The sequence below is a fragment of the Psittacula echo genome, assembly GCF_963264785.1.
Source record: "Psittacula echo genome assembly, chromosome: 4".
NCBI classification, from domain to species: domain Eukaryota; kingdom Metazoa; phylum Chordata; class Aves; order Psittaciformes; family Psittacidae; genus Psittacula; species Psittacula echo.
Window position 1 is genome coordinate 739,404 of NC_137738.1, and position 15,773 is coordinate 755,176.

The 15,773-nt window shown below is 45.4% G+C and overlaps 1 protein-coding gene across 1 annotated transcript in view; it reads right to left on the minus strand.

The window, feature by feature from the left end:
* Positions 1-331: 331 nt before the first annotated feature.
* PKDCC (protein kinase domain containing, cytoplasmic) overlaps positions 332-15,773 on the minus strand; it is a gene marked incomplete at both ends in the record, with an annotated part of 34,767 nt that continues 19,325 nt past the window's right edge. Inside the window, 4 exons of the mRNA XM_080616076.1 lie at positions 332-417; positions 1,957-2,130; positions 13,749-13,856; positions 14,549-14,628. Of these exons, the coding sequence (XP_080472202.1) occupies positions 332-417; positions 1,957-2,130; positions 13,749-13,856; positions 14,549-14,628 (448 nt within the window). The remainder of the gene's footprint in view (positions 418-1,956; positions 2,131-13,748; positions 13,857-14,548; positions 14,629-15,773) is intronic.

Consider the following 15,773-nt stretch of genomic DNA (forward strand, 5'->3'; position numbering starts at 1 on the left):
CGTCATGCTACCCTTGGTCAGAAAAGCCAGAGCCGCCAGCTGATTCAGAACCCAAATGATTCCCTAACAGTGTATCATATTTTGTATTTTGCTTTGTTTAAAAAAAAATAGAAATAAAAATAAAAATCACATTTTCAAAACGTTGTTCTATTGCACATTCATCCTGGTCATGCAGGTCATTTCTTTAAAGTTCTCTTTAGCACTCTATAGATTAGAATGAGTAATAGTGCAATTATTCCTCTGGCCACAGCCACCTTCTACCTAACAGCTGCCTATATTTATACACAAACAGCTCTTATCACTCACATGTCAGACCGAGCCACTTCAGGTGTCAGTCTGTCACCTTCACATATGTTATCTTGTCAGGATCAGGCATGATATGATTTGAGGCCATCTTGAAGAAGACAAGCTGCCGACCTGCACCGAGTAGGAAAGGGGGAGAAAGGAAAAGAAGTGATTTAGAAGTGATGAGCAAAATGCTGCCTACCTTAAAATACTGTAACTTCACATTCTTCTTCACCCTGTGCATTCTTCAGGCAGCCCAAGACTGAACTGTCCCTCAGCTTCAAATGGTATAAACCTGAAACGCTTTCATCTAAAATGACACCAAATCTCCCCTGGTTTCACTACATTTATTATGGTCAATATGCGGCTGTGCACAGCTAACAGTAAATGAAGATTTTAACACACATGTCACACAATCTTAAAACATTGTTTAAAGACTATCCCACTGATAAAACCAGGCTTGAGTTCAGGGCTTTAGGAAGGATTTAACCTGATTGTACAGGAGCAGAATCATCTCTGTGTACCTGAATCTCTGCAAAACTGGTCAGTGCAACGCATGCTGAACAGAACTTGCTCCGAAGTACTGATCGCTTTGTAACTCTGGGTTTTAAACCAGCTAGAACAAGGTTTCTGCTCCTGGAACACAAACACCAGCAAGTGGTAACAGCCTGGGTGGTGTAAGGAACCTGCCATACATACACCAAAGGTCAATGCGGAACGAAAGTGGTGAGGTTTCACCCACCAGTATGTGTGGGAACCACAGCACAGTTCTTGTATCTTGTCTCAGAGGTACTTTCCAGGTCAGTTCAACCTCTGCCTTTCCCCTCTCTAACTGCAGGAAAATCAAATGCTGTTTACTCCCAGGCTGCCTCTCTAAAGGGCTCCCATAACACTGCTTTCTTCAAAAGCATCAGATGGGATGCCTCAACTGAGCAAATTCCCATGCTGCATTTCAGAGACCCAAGTGCTCATGCATCAGGAACAACATGGTAAAGGGAATGGTAAACAAGACCAAGACTACTATGCCTCATTTGCTTTTGATATTGTAACCTCAGACAGGAGCTGCTCTAAACTTCCTATGGATTTCCCTGTGCCATAATAATTATTTTTTTAGTGTATTAATTAACTTTAGTAGTCTGGCTACAGATATAGTCGGACATGATGATCTAAGAGCCACCAGTTAGCCACAGGTTAACGTACATTAGTTTTTTTAGGTTCCATGAAAGTCTCTGGTCACACCTCCCAGAATCACAAACTAATGCAGAAAGCCATAGCAGTACCTAAACCACTCTGAAGTGTATGAACTGCCTGAAGTTTCTGCTTATTTATGGTGCTTTCAGAGCTGGGGACCTACCGGGCGCATATATAAGCCTGCCTGTGATGTGTATTTATGCTGCTTAGCTAAGCACAACTAAAACACCTAACTGCACACAGGGCAGATTTTGACTTTAAGGTTAAGACATGTTGTGATTGCAGATGTACAGAGAGCGGGCAAAGAGAATCCCCATCAAAAGCAAAACAGCCTCACCTGGAGCATCAGAAACTATCCCACTTCTAGCTGGTGGCTCCCACAGCCCAGCCCAGGACTCCCCCCAGACTGTATTAAAACACTTAAAGCATCCAGATACGTGACTGAGCTGCTGTTTCTGCCCCACAACATCCATGACCTACCTGTCCAAGTCGTCTGGTTGGTAAGGACAAAAGCTTTGCACTGGGAGTAGCTATCGCAGATCTCAATGGCTTCATTGACATCGAACACCGAGAGGAGACAGCCCTTATGATGGTACGATGGCCAGCATCTGTAGTTCTCGTCAGGAATAAAAGCTTCAGGCACCCGTCTGTACTCTGCAAATAATCAGAGCAAAGCAATCGTTTTGAGAGCTCCACCAAATTGCTTGTTTTTAAAAGGCAAGGCTTATTGTAACAGCTTAGAAGCAGGATATGTGATGGAAAAGGTGACGGGCTACACTTCCAGTCCTGGTTTACTCCCAAGTGTTTACAGCTCTGCACCTTACTTTCCTTTTCCTTTCCTCCTTTCTTCTTCTCACCTTTTCCTCCAGAAAGCATCTACAAATAAACAGCCTGTGCACAAAACCCTTTCCCCTTCCCCACTGCGTAGGCAAGGCTTTGGCTTTATTAGGAGTTTTACAGGAAGAATGTCCCATTGAACAAACAGCATCCACTTGAATGAACCGACTCACTGTCCTACTTCTTCACAGTGAGCAGGATTGTCGGGGTGAGACCCGACCAGGCGTTCCCAGCCCTCCCTCTCCTTCAGAAGAGCATGCTATTTTCCTCAGGCTCCTTTAGATGGGAGAAAAGACAGGCTTTTAATTAAGCAAACTTTTCTTGCTTGCTCAGATTAGCACAAAGGGGGAGTCGCTCGATGGGCCTCCGAAGAGAAGGGGGAGAAAAACAAGCAGTGGGAGCATGTCAGCATGGTCCTTGCCCCGCGCCTCCGCGCTGCCCTGCCCGTTACTCCTCTCCCTTGGCTGCCGTTCAGTCTCACTTGCCTTTATGAGCTGCCCCTTGTTCTCTGTTCACAGCTCCTCTCTCTTTCCCATCCGCTGATGGGGGTTTCTCTAATGAATGCATCAGCAAATCCAACTCATCACTTATAAACATTTCTATTTATCACCCAGATGCACAAATTGACGGTTCCCTCTCGTTTCTTCCCTTTCATCCCCCCATCCTATTCAAGAAACTTAACAGACTCTTTATTTTTTCTAATTGTATCTATTATGGCAACCAGAGCTGCCTGCCCTGACTCGCAGCCTATTCTTCAGTCGCTTCAGTTGAGGCATTCTCTGCCTGACATTGCAGATTCAAGCCTGCTAGCATTTCATACAGCACATTGTACAAACACCACCAAGTCAAAGGCGAGTGTGTCTTCTACTCTAAACTGCCAGTATTTCAAGTGGGAAAAGAAACACACATCCAGAAGTGCTCATTCACACCACAGAGTCTGAAATAGTGGGAAACAAATGCAGTAAATACATTCTATTTTAAGCCCGGCTCATTAAAAGTATCATAAGAAACGTTCCAAAACAGCAAAATCAGAGCTGCTCATGTCCCACTTCAATCAAAGGCAAAAGAGCTTCCATTAATTCAGAAATGGCAGATTCATGCACATGAAAGAAAAAAAATGTAGTTCCCTATTACTAATGGTCATTTCTCCATCAAAAAATGTATATGCATCTCTTCCCAGGGCAGTGCTGGAGTCACCATCCCCGGCAGTGTTCACACACCGTATGGTCCTCAGTGCCATGGGTTAGTGGTGGCCTTGGCAGTGCTGGGCAATGGTTGGACTTGATGAGCCTAAAGGTCTTGTCCAACCTGGTTGATCCTGTGATTCTCCCGAAGAAAAGTCAGAGCCTAAATCAAACTGTTACTGGTTGGATAGCTAAAGTCCCTTTTTTCCAATTTCCGTATCATCTGTACAGTGTAACAGTAATTGAATGGAACTGAATAATATTCTCTAATCTCTCTACGGTAACTGCTGAGTATCGATTTGTACCTTGAGCCAATGTCACTAAAATGATGAGCACAAATTATTCATATTGATACATTAAGAGTGGCACCATGTGCCACTGTCTGTATCAGTGTACAAGCCACACTGACTGCATGCAAAGTAAGGACTACCCACAACTTTTCATGGCTGCGAAAGTTCCCCCTAACACTTTACGTGCCAAACCCCACGCCACAGAGGATGCTTACAGAAGGATGGCCCTTGTACACCAGCAGAAGACGAAGCACCTACTTGGTTCTCTGCATGAGCAGGGAGCATGCCCTAGCCCTTTCCAAGAAAACTCTTGGAGCATGCCAGGCTCTGTGCCAGGGCTGGGAGGGAGCTGCAGCATCCCCCAGACACCATCAGAGCAGCCTCATGTCATGTCATGTCTTTTTCTCCATGCAAGGCAGAAGCCCATCTAGAAGAGCCTTATTTTGAGTCATTATTCAATGTTTAAAATGTTCTGCTCACAGATATGCCTCTCAATACGCTCCTCAGCACTGCCTCCAGTACAGCTGTCAGGGGTTAGGTTCTCCCTGACGTAAACAGATTTAAAAAGAGCAGCAGTGATTTATGGGACACAGGGCTCTGTCAGATGTAGGAGTTAAAGTTCTCCCCCTCCATTGACTTTTTCAAGGTAACTGAGTGTCCTGGGTTCAGCAGTAGCAGTCAGTTTTTCTCCTTCTTAGTAGCTGGTGCAGTGCTGTGTTTTTGACTTTTAGCCTCGAAACAGAGCTGATAACACTGATGTTTAGACTGACCAAGGACTTTGTGAGTCTCATGCTCTGCCAGGGAGGAGGAGGGGCCGGGAGGAAGCAGGGACAGGACACCTGACCCAAACTAGCCAAAGAGGTGTTCCATACCACAGCACGTCATGCCCGGGGATGTAACTGGGAGCTACCCGGAAGGGCACGTCCTCTTTTCGGTCGGGCTCTTTTCCGGCGAGCGGTATCATATTTTCTTCCCTTGTTATTTCTCTTATCATTATTATTATTGGTGGCGGCAGTAGTGATTTGTGTTATACCTGAGTTACTGGACTGTTCTTATCTCAACCCGTGGGAGTTACATTCTTTCGATTCTCCTCCCCATCCCTCTGGGGAGTGGGGGGGGGGGGGAAGTAGACTGCGTGGTTCTAATTTACAGCCGGGGCTTAAACCACGACACTGAGCCTGGTAAATCATTTGGGCAGCTTGGGACACATTAATCGACAGAGTTGGACCAGGAATAACTGCAATGGTGACAGCAAGGGCCTGGCTTGTTGGTGGCAAGAGAGGATTGAAACCGCCACGCTGGCCCTTAGGGTGGCCTCACACACAGCAGAGCCCTGTGGCTGTCCTTGCCCACTCCCTGCCAGTATCTACACGAGCGAAACCATCACCATCTGCAATGACTCCTGGGAACAGGGCAGTGTAACAGGCACACAGCAGCACAACCCACATGCAAAGAGCATTTTTCCTGGCTCGGAGATCAGCACGTGCCACACAGGTGAAAACAAAGCCCCTGGAGTCTAAGTGAAAGCAGAGATTCACACAGGCGCCACAAAAGCAGCTTCTGGCAGCTCTCCTGAACAGGCAAAGACCACAGAATGCCTGCAGTTTGGGGATCTATGCTGCATGCAGGGAGAGGAGGGGGATGCAGGGAGTGGGAAAGGCAGGGAGGCAGCCCCTCTCCCTACTTGCATGGCAGGCAGCAGGGGTAGCTGCCTGAGAGTGCCTTCCCCCAGGAGCATCCCCATGGGAAGGCAGCTGCAAGGAGCAAAGAATGGGACACACCACGGCCCTGCACCCTAACTTAAGCTCCCAAACCTGCAAGGCACTCCTGCCACCCTGGGAAGCTAACACGGGATCTCCTCTTAAGCTATTAGGAGAGCCACGAGGATGCTCAGGGGCTGCAGCACCTCCTGTATGGAGACAGGCTGAGAACATTGGGGCTGTTCAGCCTGGAGAAGAGAAGCTGCGTGGAGACCTCAGAGCAGCTTCCAGTGTCTGAAGGGGGCTACAAGGATGCTGGAGAGGGACTCTTCATGAGGGACTGCAGCGATAGGACAAGGGGTGATGGGTTCAAACTGAAAGAGGGCAAGTTCAGGTTAGATCTAAGGCAGAAGCTCTTCCCTGTGAGGGTGCTGAGGCGCTGGCACAGGGTGCCCAGAGAAGCTGTGGCTGCCCCATCCCTGGCAGTGTTCAAGGCCAGGTTGGACACAGGGGCTTGGAGCAAGCTGCTCCAGTGGAAGGTGTCCCTGCCCGTGGCAGGGGTTGGAACTGGATGAGCTTAAGCCCATTCTATGACTCTATGATTACAGTCAGAACTGAGCAGGAACTGACTGCAACACCAACCAAGCACTGGTCTGAGGAAACCACATCTCTCTCCATAGCTCCCTTTATCTCGAGCAGAGCAAGGAGCAGAGCCCCTGGAATCTCTTGTTTACACAGTGACAAATTTGGCAGCTGACCTCTTAGCCCTTATTTGTATGAGCTGTGAAGAAATGCCCTCCTCTCATCTAACTGTAAGGACACCTGAGGGCTTCTCCACCGAGAAGTGCCCTGGCAATGACATTAGCCCCAGCCTGCAGGACAGCCAGGCTTCCCCTACACCCTTAAATGATCCTCTTGGTCACTCCACCGCCGTTACTTGATCAATTAAGCAATACTCTGCTGGTTTCAAGACAGCTCCAGCTCAGGTTTTTGTCCTGCCGAGACCTGAAACTCTGCTTCAATGGAGTCCATGGAATTTGAAGGCTCACGGCAGTAAATCACATCATAAAAAGGTCAAAGTTCTGGTCGATTGCCAGACTAATGGTGTTTAAAACCAATAAATACTTGCCTAATACTATAAACGCAGCCATAAATTTACACTTTTGCGTACATACACGTAACCTGACACAGAGTGCCTAAAGTCTATCAAGGTAATGGCCAGGAATAGATCAGAGAAGTGCCCGACACTCCTCCTGGCATCACAACAGAAAAAGAATCCTTTTCTCCATCTACTGGTTCTGTAAGGACTGGAGCAAATAAAAGCAATACAGTTAAGCCTGATCTTGATGTCACAACAGATTTACTCCAGAATAACCCACAAGAGCCAATTTGCTGCTCACTGTTATACAAATAAACCCTGCTAGGAAACATTCTTCCTGCCCTGTAAACATCGTGAAGCTTTAAAATATCTTGCTGAATCTGGGCAATCCTCAAAACTTTGGGTTTGGGATATTTGTCACAGATTTCTAGTATATTTTACAAGTTTGCTCTGGTCAGTCAAAACACTGTATTATCCTGGCCTACACCTTCCATCAGAAATCACCTGCATTGTCCCAAAGCCGACTACAATCCCTAAACACACTCATTTTCACTGTGCTAGACTGAGTCATATAAATAACTCCACAAGTATATAATAAACTATGTGAAACTGCCTGTGGTTTCTCCCTTTCAGCTTGCTTGAATCACCCTAAATCTGACTTTAATCAGGCCTAATGACCGTTTATTTCAGCCACAGCAGCCAGATTGCAGTTTTACTACCAACTACAGCTACTCATTGGAGATTTGCCCAGTTCTTTTTTCTGGCTATCACCTGCCAATACACCATGGGTCAATGACACAGGCACGGTAATGTTCATCCTTGAGAGAGAAATCACGTTGCTCCTTTCCCTCCCTCCTCTTTTCCTCCACTCTCGAGAGGAACGCTGGCAGCTGACTCTGGAATTGCTTTTAATTGCTTTGCTTACAAGTAAGTCGAAAGAGCCTGATCTTGCCAATCTCGGCAAGAAGCGGCATTGAGCAGCGTTTTGCTTTACAGTCCCCACCGATTCCCAGGGAGCTTATGGAAAACAGAATGGGAACCTAGAAGGACAATAATACACTTCTGTTTTCAGTGTGCTTTATGGCTTAGGCTGAAATTTCCCTCGCGCTCCTCTACCTCACATTTAAACATGCCTCTGACAATGAGCCTCAAAGAGCCATAAGCACAGTTGTGCTACGGAAAGCTACTTTTTGGGACGTCTGAGACAAGGACACACTAGGCCTATCCCACATGTCTCTGCTTTCCATCATTTCTGACGAGTCCCAACTGTTTGGAAGGCCAGGCAAGGCCTGGCAGGACATGGGTTTGCCGTCAGACTGGGAGATAGCCCTGCTCCTCTGGTGAGTATTTCCGTCCTTTGGCTGCTTCCTGCGTGCAGGCTGGAAGCGAAGGAAGGCTTGCCTCTTTTTGTATGCTTCTATTGTGCTTACAGTAGAGCCATATTTAAATCGGTATGCAGGCTGTCACCGGAACACAAATAAATAAGGAGAAGAACGACATGTTCCCTTGCATTTTATTCCCGTTAACGTGACACAGCTGGAGTGTTTTTCCTTGCCTCATCCCGGGTCTGCTCCCACAGCTCTGCACCCACAGCCACCTCTGCAGTACACACCAAAGTCCTGAAGGCAACCAGCTCAAATCAGTGCCATAGATGCTCGTAAGCCGCATCTGCCCCACTTGCTCATCAAAACGATGATACTGTGAAGACGGATGAGCCAAAAGGTGTCTAGAGTCACCTGTGCATGGTATTTAAGCTTAAAGACATGCCTACAACATTTGTTAAGAGACACCGGTGATTTCTTCAGTGTTCTCCAAAGGAGCTGAGGACCTAACCCGCCAGCAGAAGGCATTTTGCTGTACGCTGCCAAAGTGGGACCTGGAGAAGCTTACAGACAGCAGCACAGGTTGCTCAGCGAATACAGCAATGGTTTGCACAACAGCGGAGGTACATGTGAGCAACAACAATTGCTCACTACACAGCCCCATGGGTGCAAAGGTCCTGTATTCCTGCTGATGCAAAAGAACATCTGCACAAGGCAGGGAGGGCATGGAGGGAGACTTTCTGCCCATGCTCGCAACCTTTTCCCCTCCACTGGCCACAAAGCAGCCGTGATGTCTCTGCGGAAGAAACACCAAATGCACAAGTGCCAGATAAAGCAGGAATCTGGGCTTGCAAGGACCGGGCTGCACTATGTTCCCAGCTGAGTCTTCAGCAGCATACTGTCAGCCTTGACACTGTGGCCTGCAGCAGGATATACAAACTGCCTCAAACAATATTGCAGCAACCCTGCACATACATATGAGCACAACCACCACCACTCTCTATCCCCAGTTTCAATCAGTCTTGGGTGGATTGCTGCCTGGTAGCCTGGGGTGAGCCACGGGGCCCACGGGATGGCTCTTCCCTCTGGAAATGTGATAATACTCACAAAGCTGCCTGGGCTCCTTGCCCTTAGAAGATGGAATATTTGGAAAGGAAAGCACCAGAGGGAAGAAAACCATCTCCATACGTCTTCAGTGCTGCAGATTCAGAGGATTCCGGGGGGAGCGGTTGGACTTGATGATCTTAAAAGTCTTTTCCAACCTAAATGATTCTATGATTTAGGATTTCCTAAGCAGGTTGCTATAGTGACCCTGCAGAATATTTTCTTCAAAACGCTGTTGTACTGTAAATATTTACGTACAGCATAATCCTGCCAAATTGTTTTAAGACAAAGGAAAACACAACATGTCTTTGCTTTATGTCCAACCTTCCAGCTATTTTAGCGTCGAGAACAAACTCTCAACTAACAGCAGCAGCTAATGACTCCTCTCTCTGGGCTTGCACACCCTCAGGCCTAATAATGGGTCATCTATTAGCTTTAATGAATAACAAAGCTATCCGACTTACTAGTGTTAGCTGATTTCACGCATTTCTGAGTAAATTCTGAGTTAACTGAGAGGCTGCGGCTTAGCTCAAGGGCCAGACACCCAGTTGGTACAAATCAGTGTCACTTAATTGGAGTAATAAAAATGTTGATACTGGGGCAGGACTTTACAGATGAACATCAGCAGATTTTTTTTTTATAGTCTTCTTAATCTGAAGAATTAATGGAATGATTTAATCTTTTTAAGATAACATGTCAGGAGAAATAAATGGGTTTAATCCACATTCTTCTGGATTCCAGCAAGAGAGACCAACAGTCAATGCAATATAAACGTATTTGTTCATGGTGTTGTTTTAAACACTGTAATGTTCCTATCTCAACATTAACAGTAGTATGATTTATGATTACAGAACACATACATAGCTATCGAATGTCTCCCGCGCCTCTACACTGTTTCTAAGATACTAAAGCAAAGTCCAGAGCATAACATAATTTACAGCACTATAAAATCTTTTACAACTGAAGCACAGTGAAAGCTTAATATCCAAGACCGTTTGTAATATGACTATGTCATCTTGTTAAACTTTATTTATGGGAACGCTAGGGTTGACACGACATTCTTCATGTCACTTCCTTAATGACTATCAATATCACCTTTCTCACTTCATGGTGCTCAGAGGACAAGGTCTCCCTTTCAAAAACATAGGTTAACATAGATAACAGACTTGTTTCCTCAGTTAATGTTCTCATTACGGCCTTAGATCGCATGCCCAAGATCATGATCTTTTCTTTCCTAGCACAAATTTACAATGCTCTATCCAAGACAACAGATTTAGACCTAAGACAAGCTCTGAAGCACCATTACATGTAACCTTATCTAGGTATTCCTGCTCCAGCAGGGGGATTGGACTAGATGATCTTTTGAGGTCCCTTCCAATCTCTAACATACTGTGATACTGTGATAACATGAACCTTCAGTGGGGTTTTTGTTTTCCCAAAATCTAAACCAAAACAAAATCTTGCAGTTCTTGGATGTGAATTCTCCTTCAGTTCCACTTTTAGGATTTCAAGATAGGTTATACACCAGGGAGGCTTTATTTTGTCAAAACCCTTTAGATGCCAGAGGAGACTGGCACTGTTAATTCTTGTCATTTCTACTGTTTGAGAGACTGAAAATCCTGGGAGCCAGACACTTTGTGAGATTTCCATTATTTGGAGCAAAACCAAGTTGACCTTGTGCCAGCCTGGTCTTGGCACACCAGCACACGAATGCAAAGCTCTGATTAACTCCAGTGTGGCTTAAAAACCAAACCATCCTCTCTAGTTTTACCTTAGCCTAGCACCCTGGGGTTGGAAAAGTCTCCTTGAACTTTCATTTTGATGTACAGCAAGGCAGAAAAGGTTTTAAAAAAATCCCACAACTTTAAAACCACTTCTTCTTTGCTTTCAGAGGAACGGTGTCCCCTTAGACCCCAAACGGGGCCAAAGCAGGACCTCAACTGACAGCTTAGGAAAGTAGCACAGTTGTTCCTTTTCACTCATCTTCTCCTCTATTGCCTACCAAGAGTTATGTAGAACACTGGACCTGTTTCAGCCCTGGGTTTGGTGCTCAGGACACCAGCTCAGCTGGGAACATCCTGGCGGCAGAAGACATTGATAACCTGTGCACTAGTCCCTTCCAGCAGCACTGTCCCCTCCTCCTGCAACTTCACTGTGTCACAGGAGAACTCTTCCTTCCGGAATCTCGGGATAATTTATAATTAATAATTTATAATTCCATCATCTCTGGACTTAGAACACTAAAAACTAATTCTAGGATGGTCAAATATTCTAGCTATTCTAAACTAATTCTAGCATAGTCAAATACCATTTTAGGAAGGAATATGTTTGGAATAACAGAGATACGAGCGGGTAGGTAGGCATATTTTCACCCTCACAAGAAGACTTCTTCATACTTTTCTGGCACGGAAAGGGAGCCTTAAAACAGAAATAAATTACAACCCCTTTTCTGTTTGGTTAAAGTCGCCTTAGAACAAACGAGAAACAGGCCTGCATATCTTAATGGCACGGCAGCTAAGTCTGAAAATACATCTCAATCTAAGTGTAATTTCCACTAAGATACCCGATTCCTCAGGCTTGCTATTAGTTGAGAACATCTTCCTATCAAGGAATCTAATACTACACTCGTGGTCTTTAATGCAGACTGGCCAAAAACGTGACACAAAACATCTGCGGGCTCTCAACATCTTTGCTCACGCTGTAGAGTGCCTAAAACCATGATCAGTGTCCTACGAATAAAAAGGGCTCCTTGCACAGAAGGGTGTTACTAACCATGAACACAGGTAGCAGATTCTCTGTTATATTATCCAGGGCTCTACAGAATTAAACTAACACAAAAAAGTGTAATTATTACAGCGGCCAAATATACATGGAGCCCTGCTCTGTATTAATAGAAACCTGCACTGTTACATTTACTACCATTGTCCTAAGCTTCTCTCCCTGAGATTCTTTACAAACATGACAAGCCTCTCAAATCCAAGACTTCATCTTGTCCTGATAGCGCAGCTCAATCTGGAATCAACCAGCACCACAGAAAAACTTCAGCCCTCCTGGCACTTCCTCAACAAAGGACGTGTTTGTACTATTGATTGTACTGCTGAAAATCATTTGGCTGTGTTGACAGGCGTCACTCAGCACAGATTGTGATGAAAAGCTGAAAATTAGAAAGTTAAATGAACACCTGCAACAATTTTCCTGCCAATTTTACAACAAAATAAATATGGAATTATTCTGATAAGTGGGTCAAATTCATCCCTGGTGTCATGGCCCCTTTGAGGTTAACAGCGCTACGACAGGAATGGATTTGGCTGCTGTGTCTCTTTCACAGAGCAAATGCTTCACTGAACTTTTCAAACCCCCTGTGCCAACATTCATCTTCATTTAGAACCCATCTCTCCCTCCTTACAGAGCTTTTCCAGCAAAGCCATAATTTTCCTATCAAGTCGCAGCCAATTACGTTGACAGTCTGACACGAATATTGTGCATACACAAAAATAATTTGCAAACCAGCCTTCAATTGTTAGACTTAAGAGTCATTTCCATCATACATAATCGTCTTTAATGCGCATAATTCCACAAGCTATCCTTCCGGGAAGAATATGCACCCCTTCGCATCACAGCAGCTTGAAAAGCATTTACATACCTGTGGTGCTGGGGAGATTTTATGGAAAAGACACTATTCTGCAGCTTTGTGTTCATCCAGTCTTTGTTTCTCTTCTTCATTCTATTGCTAGCGAGCACAAATTCCGGTTTTCCAATCTACAGCTGCTTACATTGCAAGAAATTCCTGTCAGTCCCAGGAAATCCACAGAGGGTTATGGCATCTTGGTTAGATTCCCCCCAAGTTATGTCAGGGCAGGGTTCTGATACACAACAGCAGAGAAGTACACGGATGTGACGAAAAACGTTTTCCACAAACCTGATGTGGAGGCAATCCTAGAATCAACCAGGTTGGAAAAGCCCTTTAAGCTCACCCAGTCCAACCATTCCCCAGCGCTGCCAAGGCCACCACTGACCCGTGGCACTGAGGCCTCGTCTCCACGGGGTGTGAACACTTGCAGGGACGGTGCCTGCAGCCCTTCCCTGGGCAGCCTGTGCCAATGCCTGAGCACCCTCTGGGGCAGGAATTGTTCCTCAGCTCCATCTAAACCTGCCCTGGTGCAGCTTGAGGTCGGTTCCTCTTGTCCCATCCCTTGTTCCTTGGGAGCAGAGCCCAGCCCCTCCTGGCTCCATCCTCCTCTCAGGCACTTGTAGGGAGCGATCAGGTCCCCCCTGAGCCTTCTCTTCTCCAGGCTGAACCCCCCAGGTCCCTCAGCCCTTCCCCATCACACTGTGCTCCAGGCCCTGCACCAGCTCCGGTGCCCTTCTCTGGCCCCGCTCCAGCCCCTCAATGTCTCTCTTGTAGTGAGGGGCCCAGAGCTGAACACAGGATTCGAGGTGCTGCCTCACCAGTGCCCAGTGCAGGGCACAATCACTGCCCTGGTCCTGCTGCCACACTGATGCTGATATATGCTCCATTAGATTTCCTTATCCCCATTACAGCCTGCTCACACCTATGGATGTCCAGCTACGACTTTTAGTAGCTTCAGAAGACACCCAGGAAACAAAAACCAGACAGCAGATCACCACGTTGATGATTTCCAGGGCCACCAAGCTCCATTTTCTGCACATTTGCCCTTTCAAACCTCAACATACAGACAGCCTCTGATCTCAAGTTCTGAGAAAGACCACTTTACCGGCTTTCGGTGTGCGGGTCGTGTTCTGTAGGTACTCTCCACTCTTGTACAGATCCAAGACTCTCTCTAGCTGAGCAGCCGTCTCATCTATTCCCCAGTGAAGCTCTCCTTTAAAAGCACAGAAAACAAAGGAGTTAGACAAAGAAGAGCCTGCACAGGACAAAACAAGGTTGCATTTGAATAAAGCCCAAATCAGAATCAGAGCCCAGCAGTGCCTCACTCTTTGGCAGCCTGGTGATGTGGACATGAAATCCCTGACTTACTACAAATACAGTATGGCACAGTAGATACTATGGCACAGTATAAGGTGTAAAACAACGCATTGAAAACCCTCAAATCAGATTTACAGGCACATGCAACTACTCTCGTCCTTTAGGCATTACCTTAGTAAAGATCTATGGTAATATCACTTGCCTCTGTCTTCTCAGATATAAAAGCACCACTGGCACCATTGGCAATGAATGGGGAAGTAACCTGCTTCTGTCACCGAAATTCAGCTTAGCAGAGACAGGGGTTCCTTTAGGTCCCACAAGGAACTGCATTGTGATGCAGTTCACCCCAGTGCTGAGGTGCCAGGAGGAAAGAAATACCTCCGTAAAGCCTAGATAAAGTCTCCAACGGGATTTCTCTGGTATATGGGGGCTATTCTTGTCTTTTCTGTATGGGGGAAATATTCTCCTGGGTAGAAAACCAATCTGGTTTTATTGCAGCAAATATAAAAGCAGCATCTTTCCCATTGCAAACATGACAGTCACACTGAAAAAGGAAATCCTCCCCATGACCGTGTTTCGTGTGATTACCTGTTGCATTGACTATCTTATCCAGTAACGGTTTCAGTGAGGATGGAGCACTGTGTGGAAGAAGATACGTGAAAAAGAACCTGCAATGGAAAAGGAACTCATATTGAGAAATTCAAAACGAGAGATTATAAGCGTATGGTAACTACTGAACACCATAAGGGATAAAACTCCTATTGCTCACAAGCCTTTTCAAGGAATATGATCATATTCTATACTCAGATATATAGCTGTGACCATTCATCCAGCTGCCTGGCAGAGCTAGACCATGCTGCCTTATAACTACGTGTAGCTGTGCCATTAACACGGAAGCTTGCTGTGAAGCGCACTGAACTGTGACTATTTGCAAAGCTGTCTGTACTTTAACAAACTAAAAGGATGCTCTCAAACCCAAAAGCCTTGTGGGGGTTTTTCAAACCTTGAAAGTGCATAGATCAATTTTCTGCTCATTTCAAACAACTGGCTGTTATTTTCTTGTCTATAGTTTTCTTAGACTTACATATGAATTGCCAGGAGAAAGCCTTCTGCTATTGTTTAAATGCCACTGCCATTCAGACTGTCTTCTCTTTTCCTCATCATTAATCTAAACTCAAGATGCATTCATGTAAATATTCATTCGTAAGTGTATATTTGCCATTTTAACACTTTTAATTGCAAAAAACCAAACAGCATGCCTTCACCATCAGCTCAAGTACACTTCATTTTCACACTTTTCCTTTAAATTTCTATTACCTTGCCAATAATACCTACCTACTGCGAACTCAGTGTCATAGAAACCTAAGACGGAGATGGACAGTTTGGGATCTGACAATATATATACACAACTATTAGGCATTAATATTTGGCAATGAGCAGAACAGGAACACAATTGGGAAACAGCCCTGCTTTACTTCTAACCTGCCAAGTACAGTAAATGGGTTTTCATATACAGAGGCAACGCTGTCAAACAGAAACCTCCAGGGACTGATGCTCAGGAGGGAGACTAGAGGACATCTTCCATAAGCACACGTTAAAAATTAAGTTGCTGATAGCCAAAATTGCTCATAGACACAGGTGTTACTGAGCTGACATGTTTTATTTACACAGTGAATACTTCCTTGAGATTGTAACTCCTTTTTCATCCCTTACATGACAACTTTCCCATATGAGATTAATCCCTAGATAGGTTTTCTTAACAATGAGTATGAAACAGCCAATATAAATATATCTAGAAATCTAAAGAGCAATA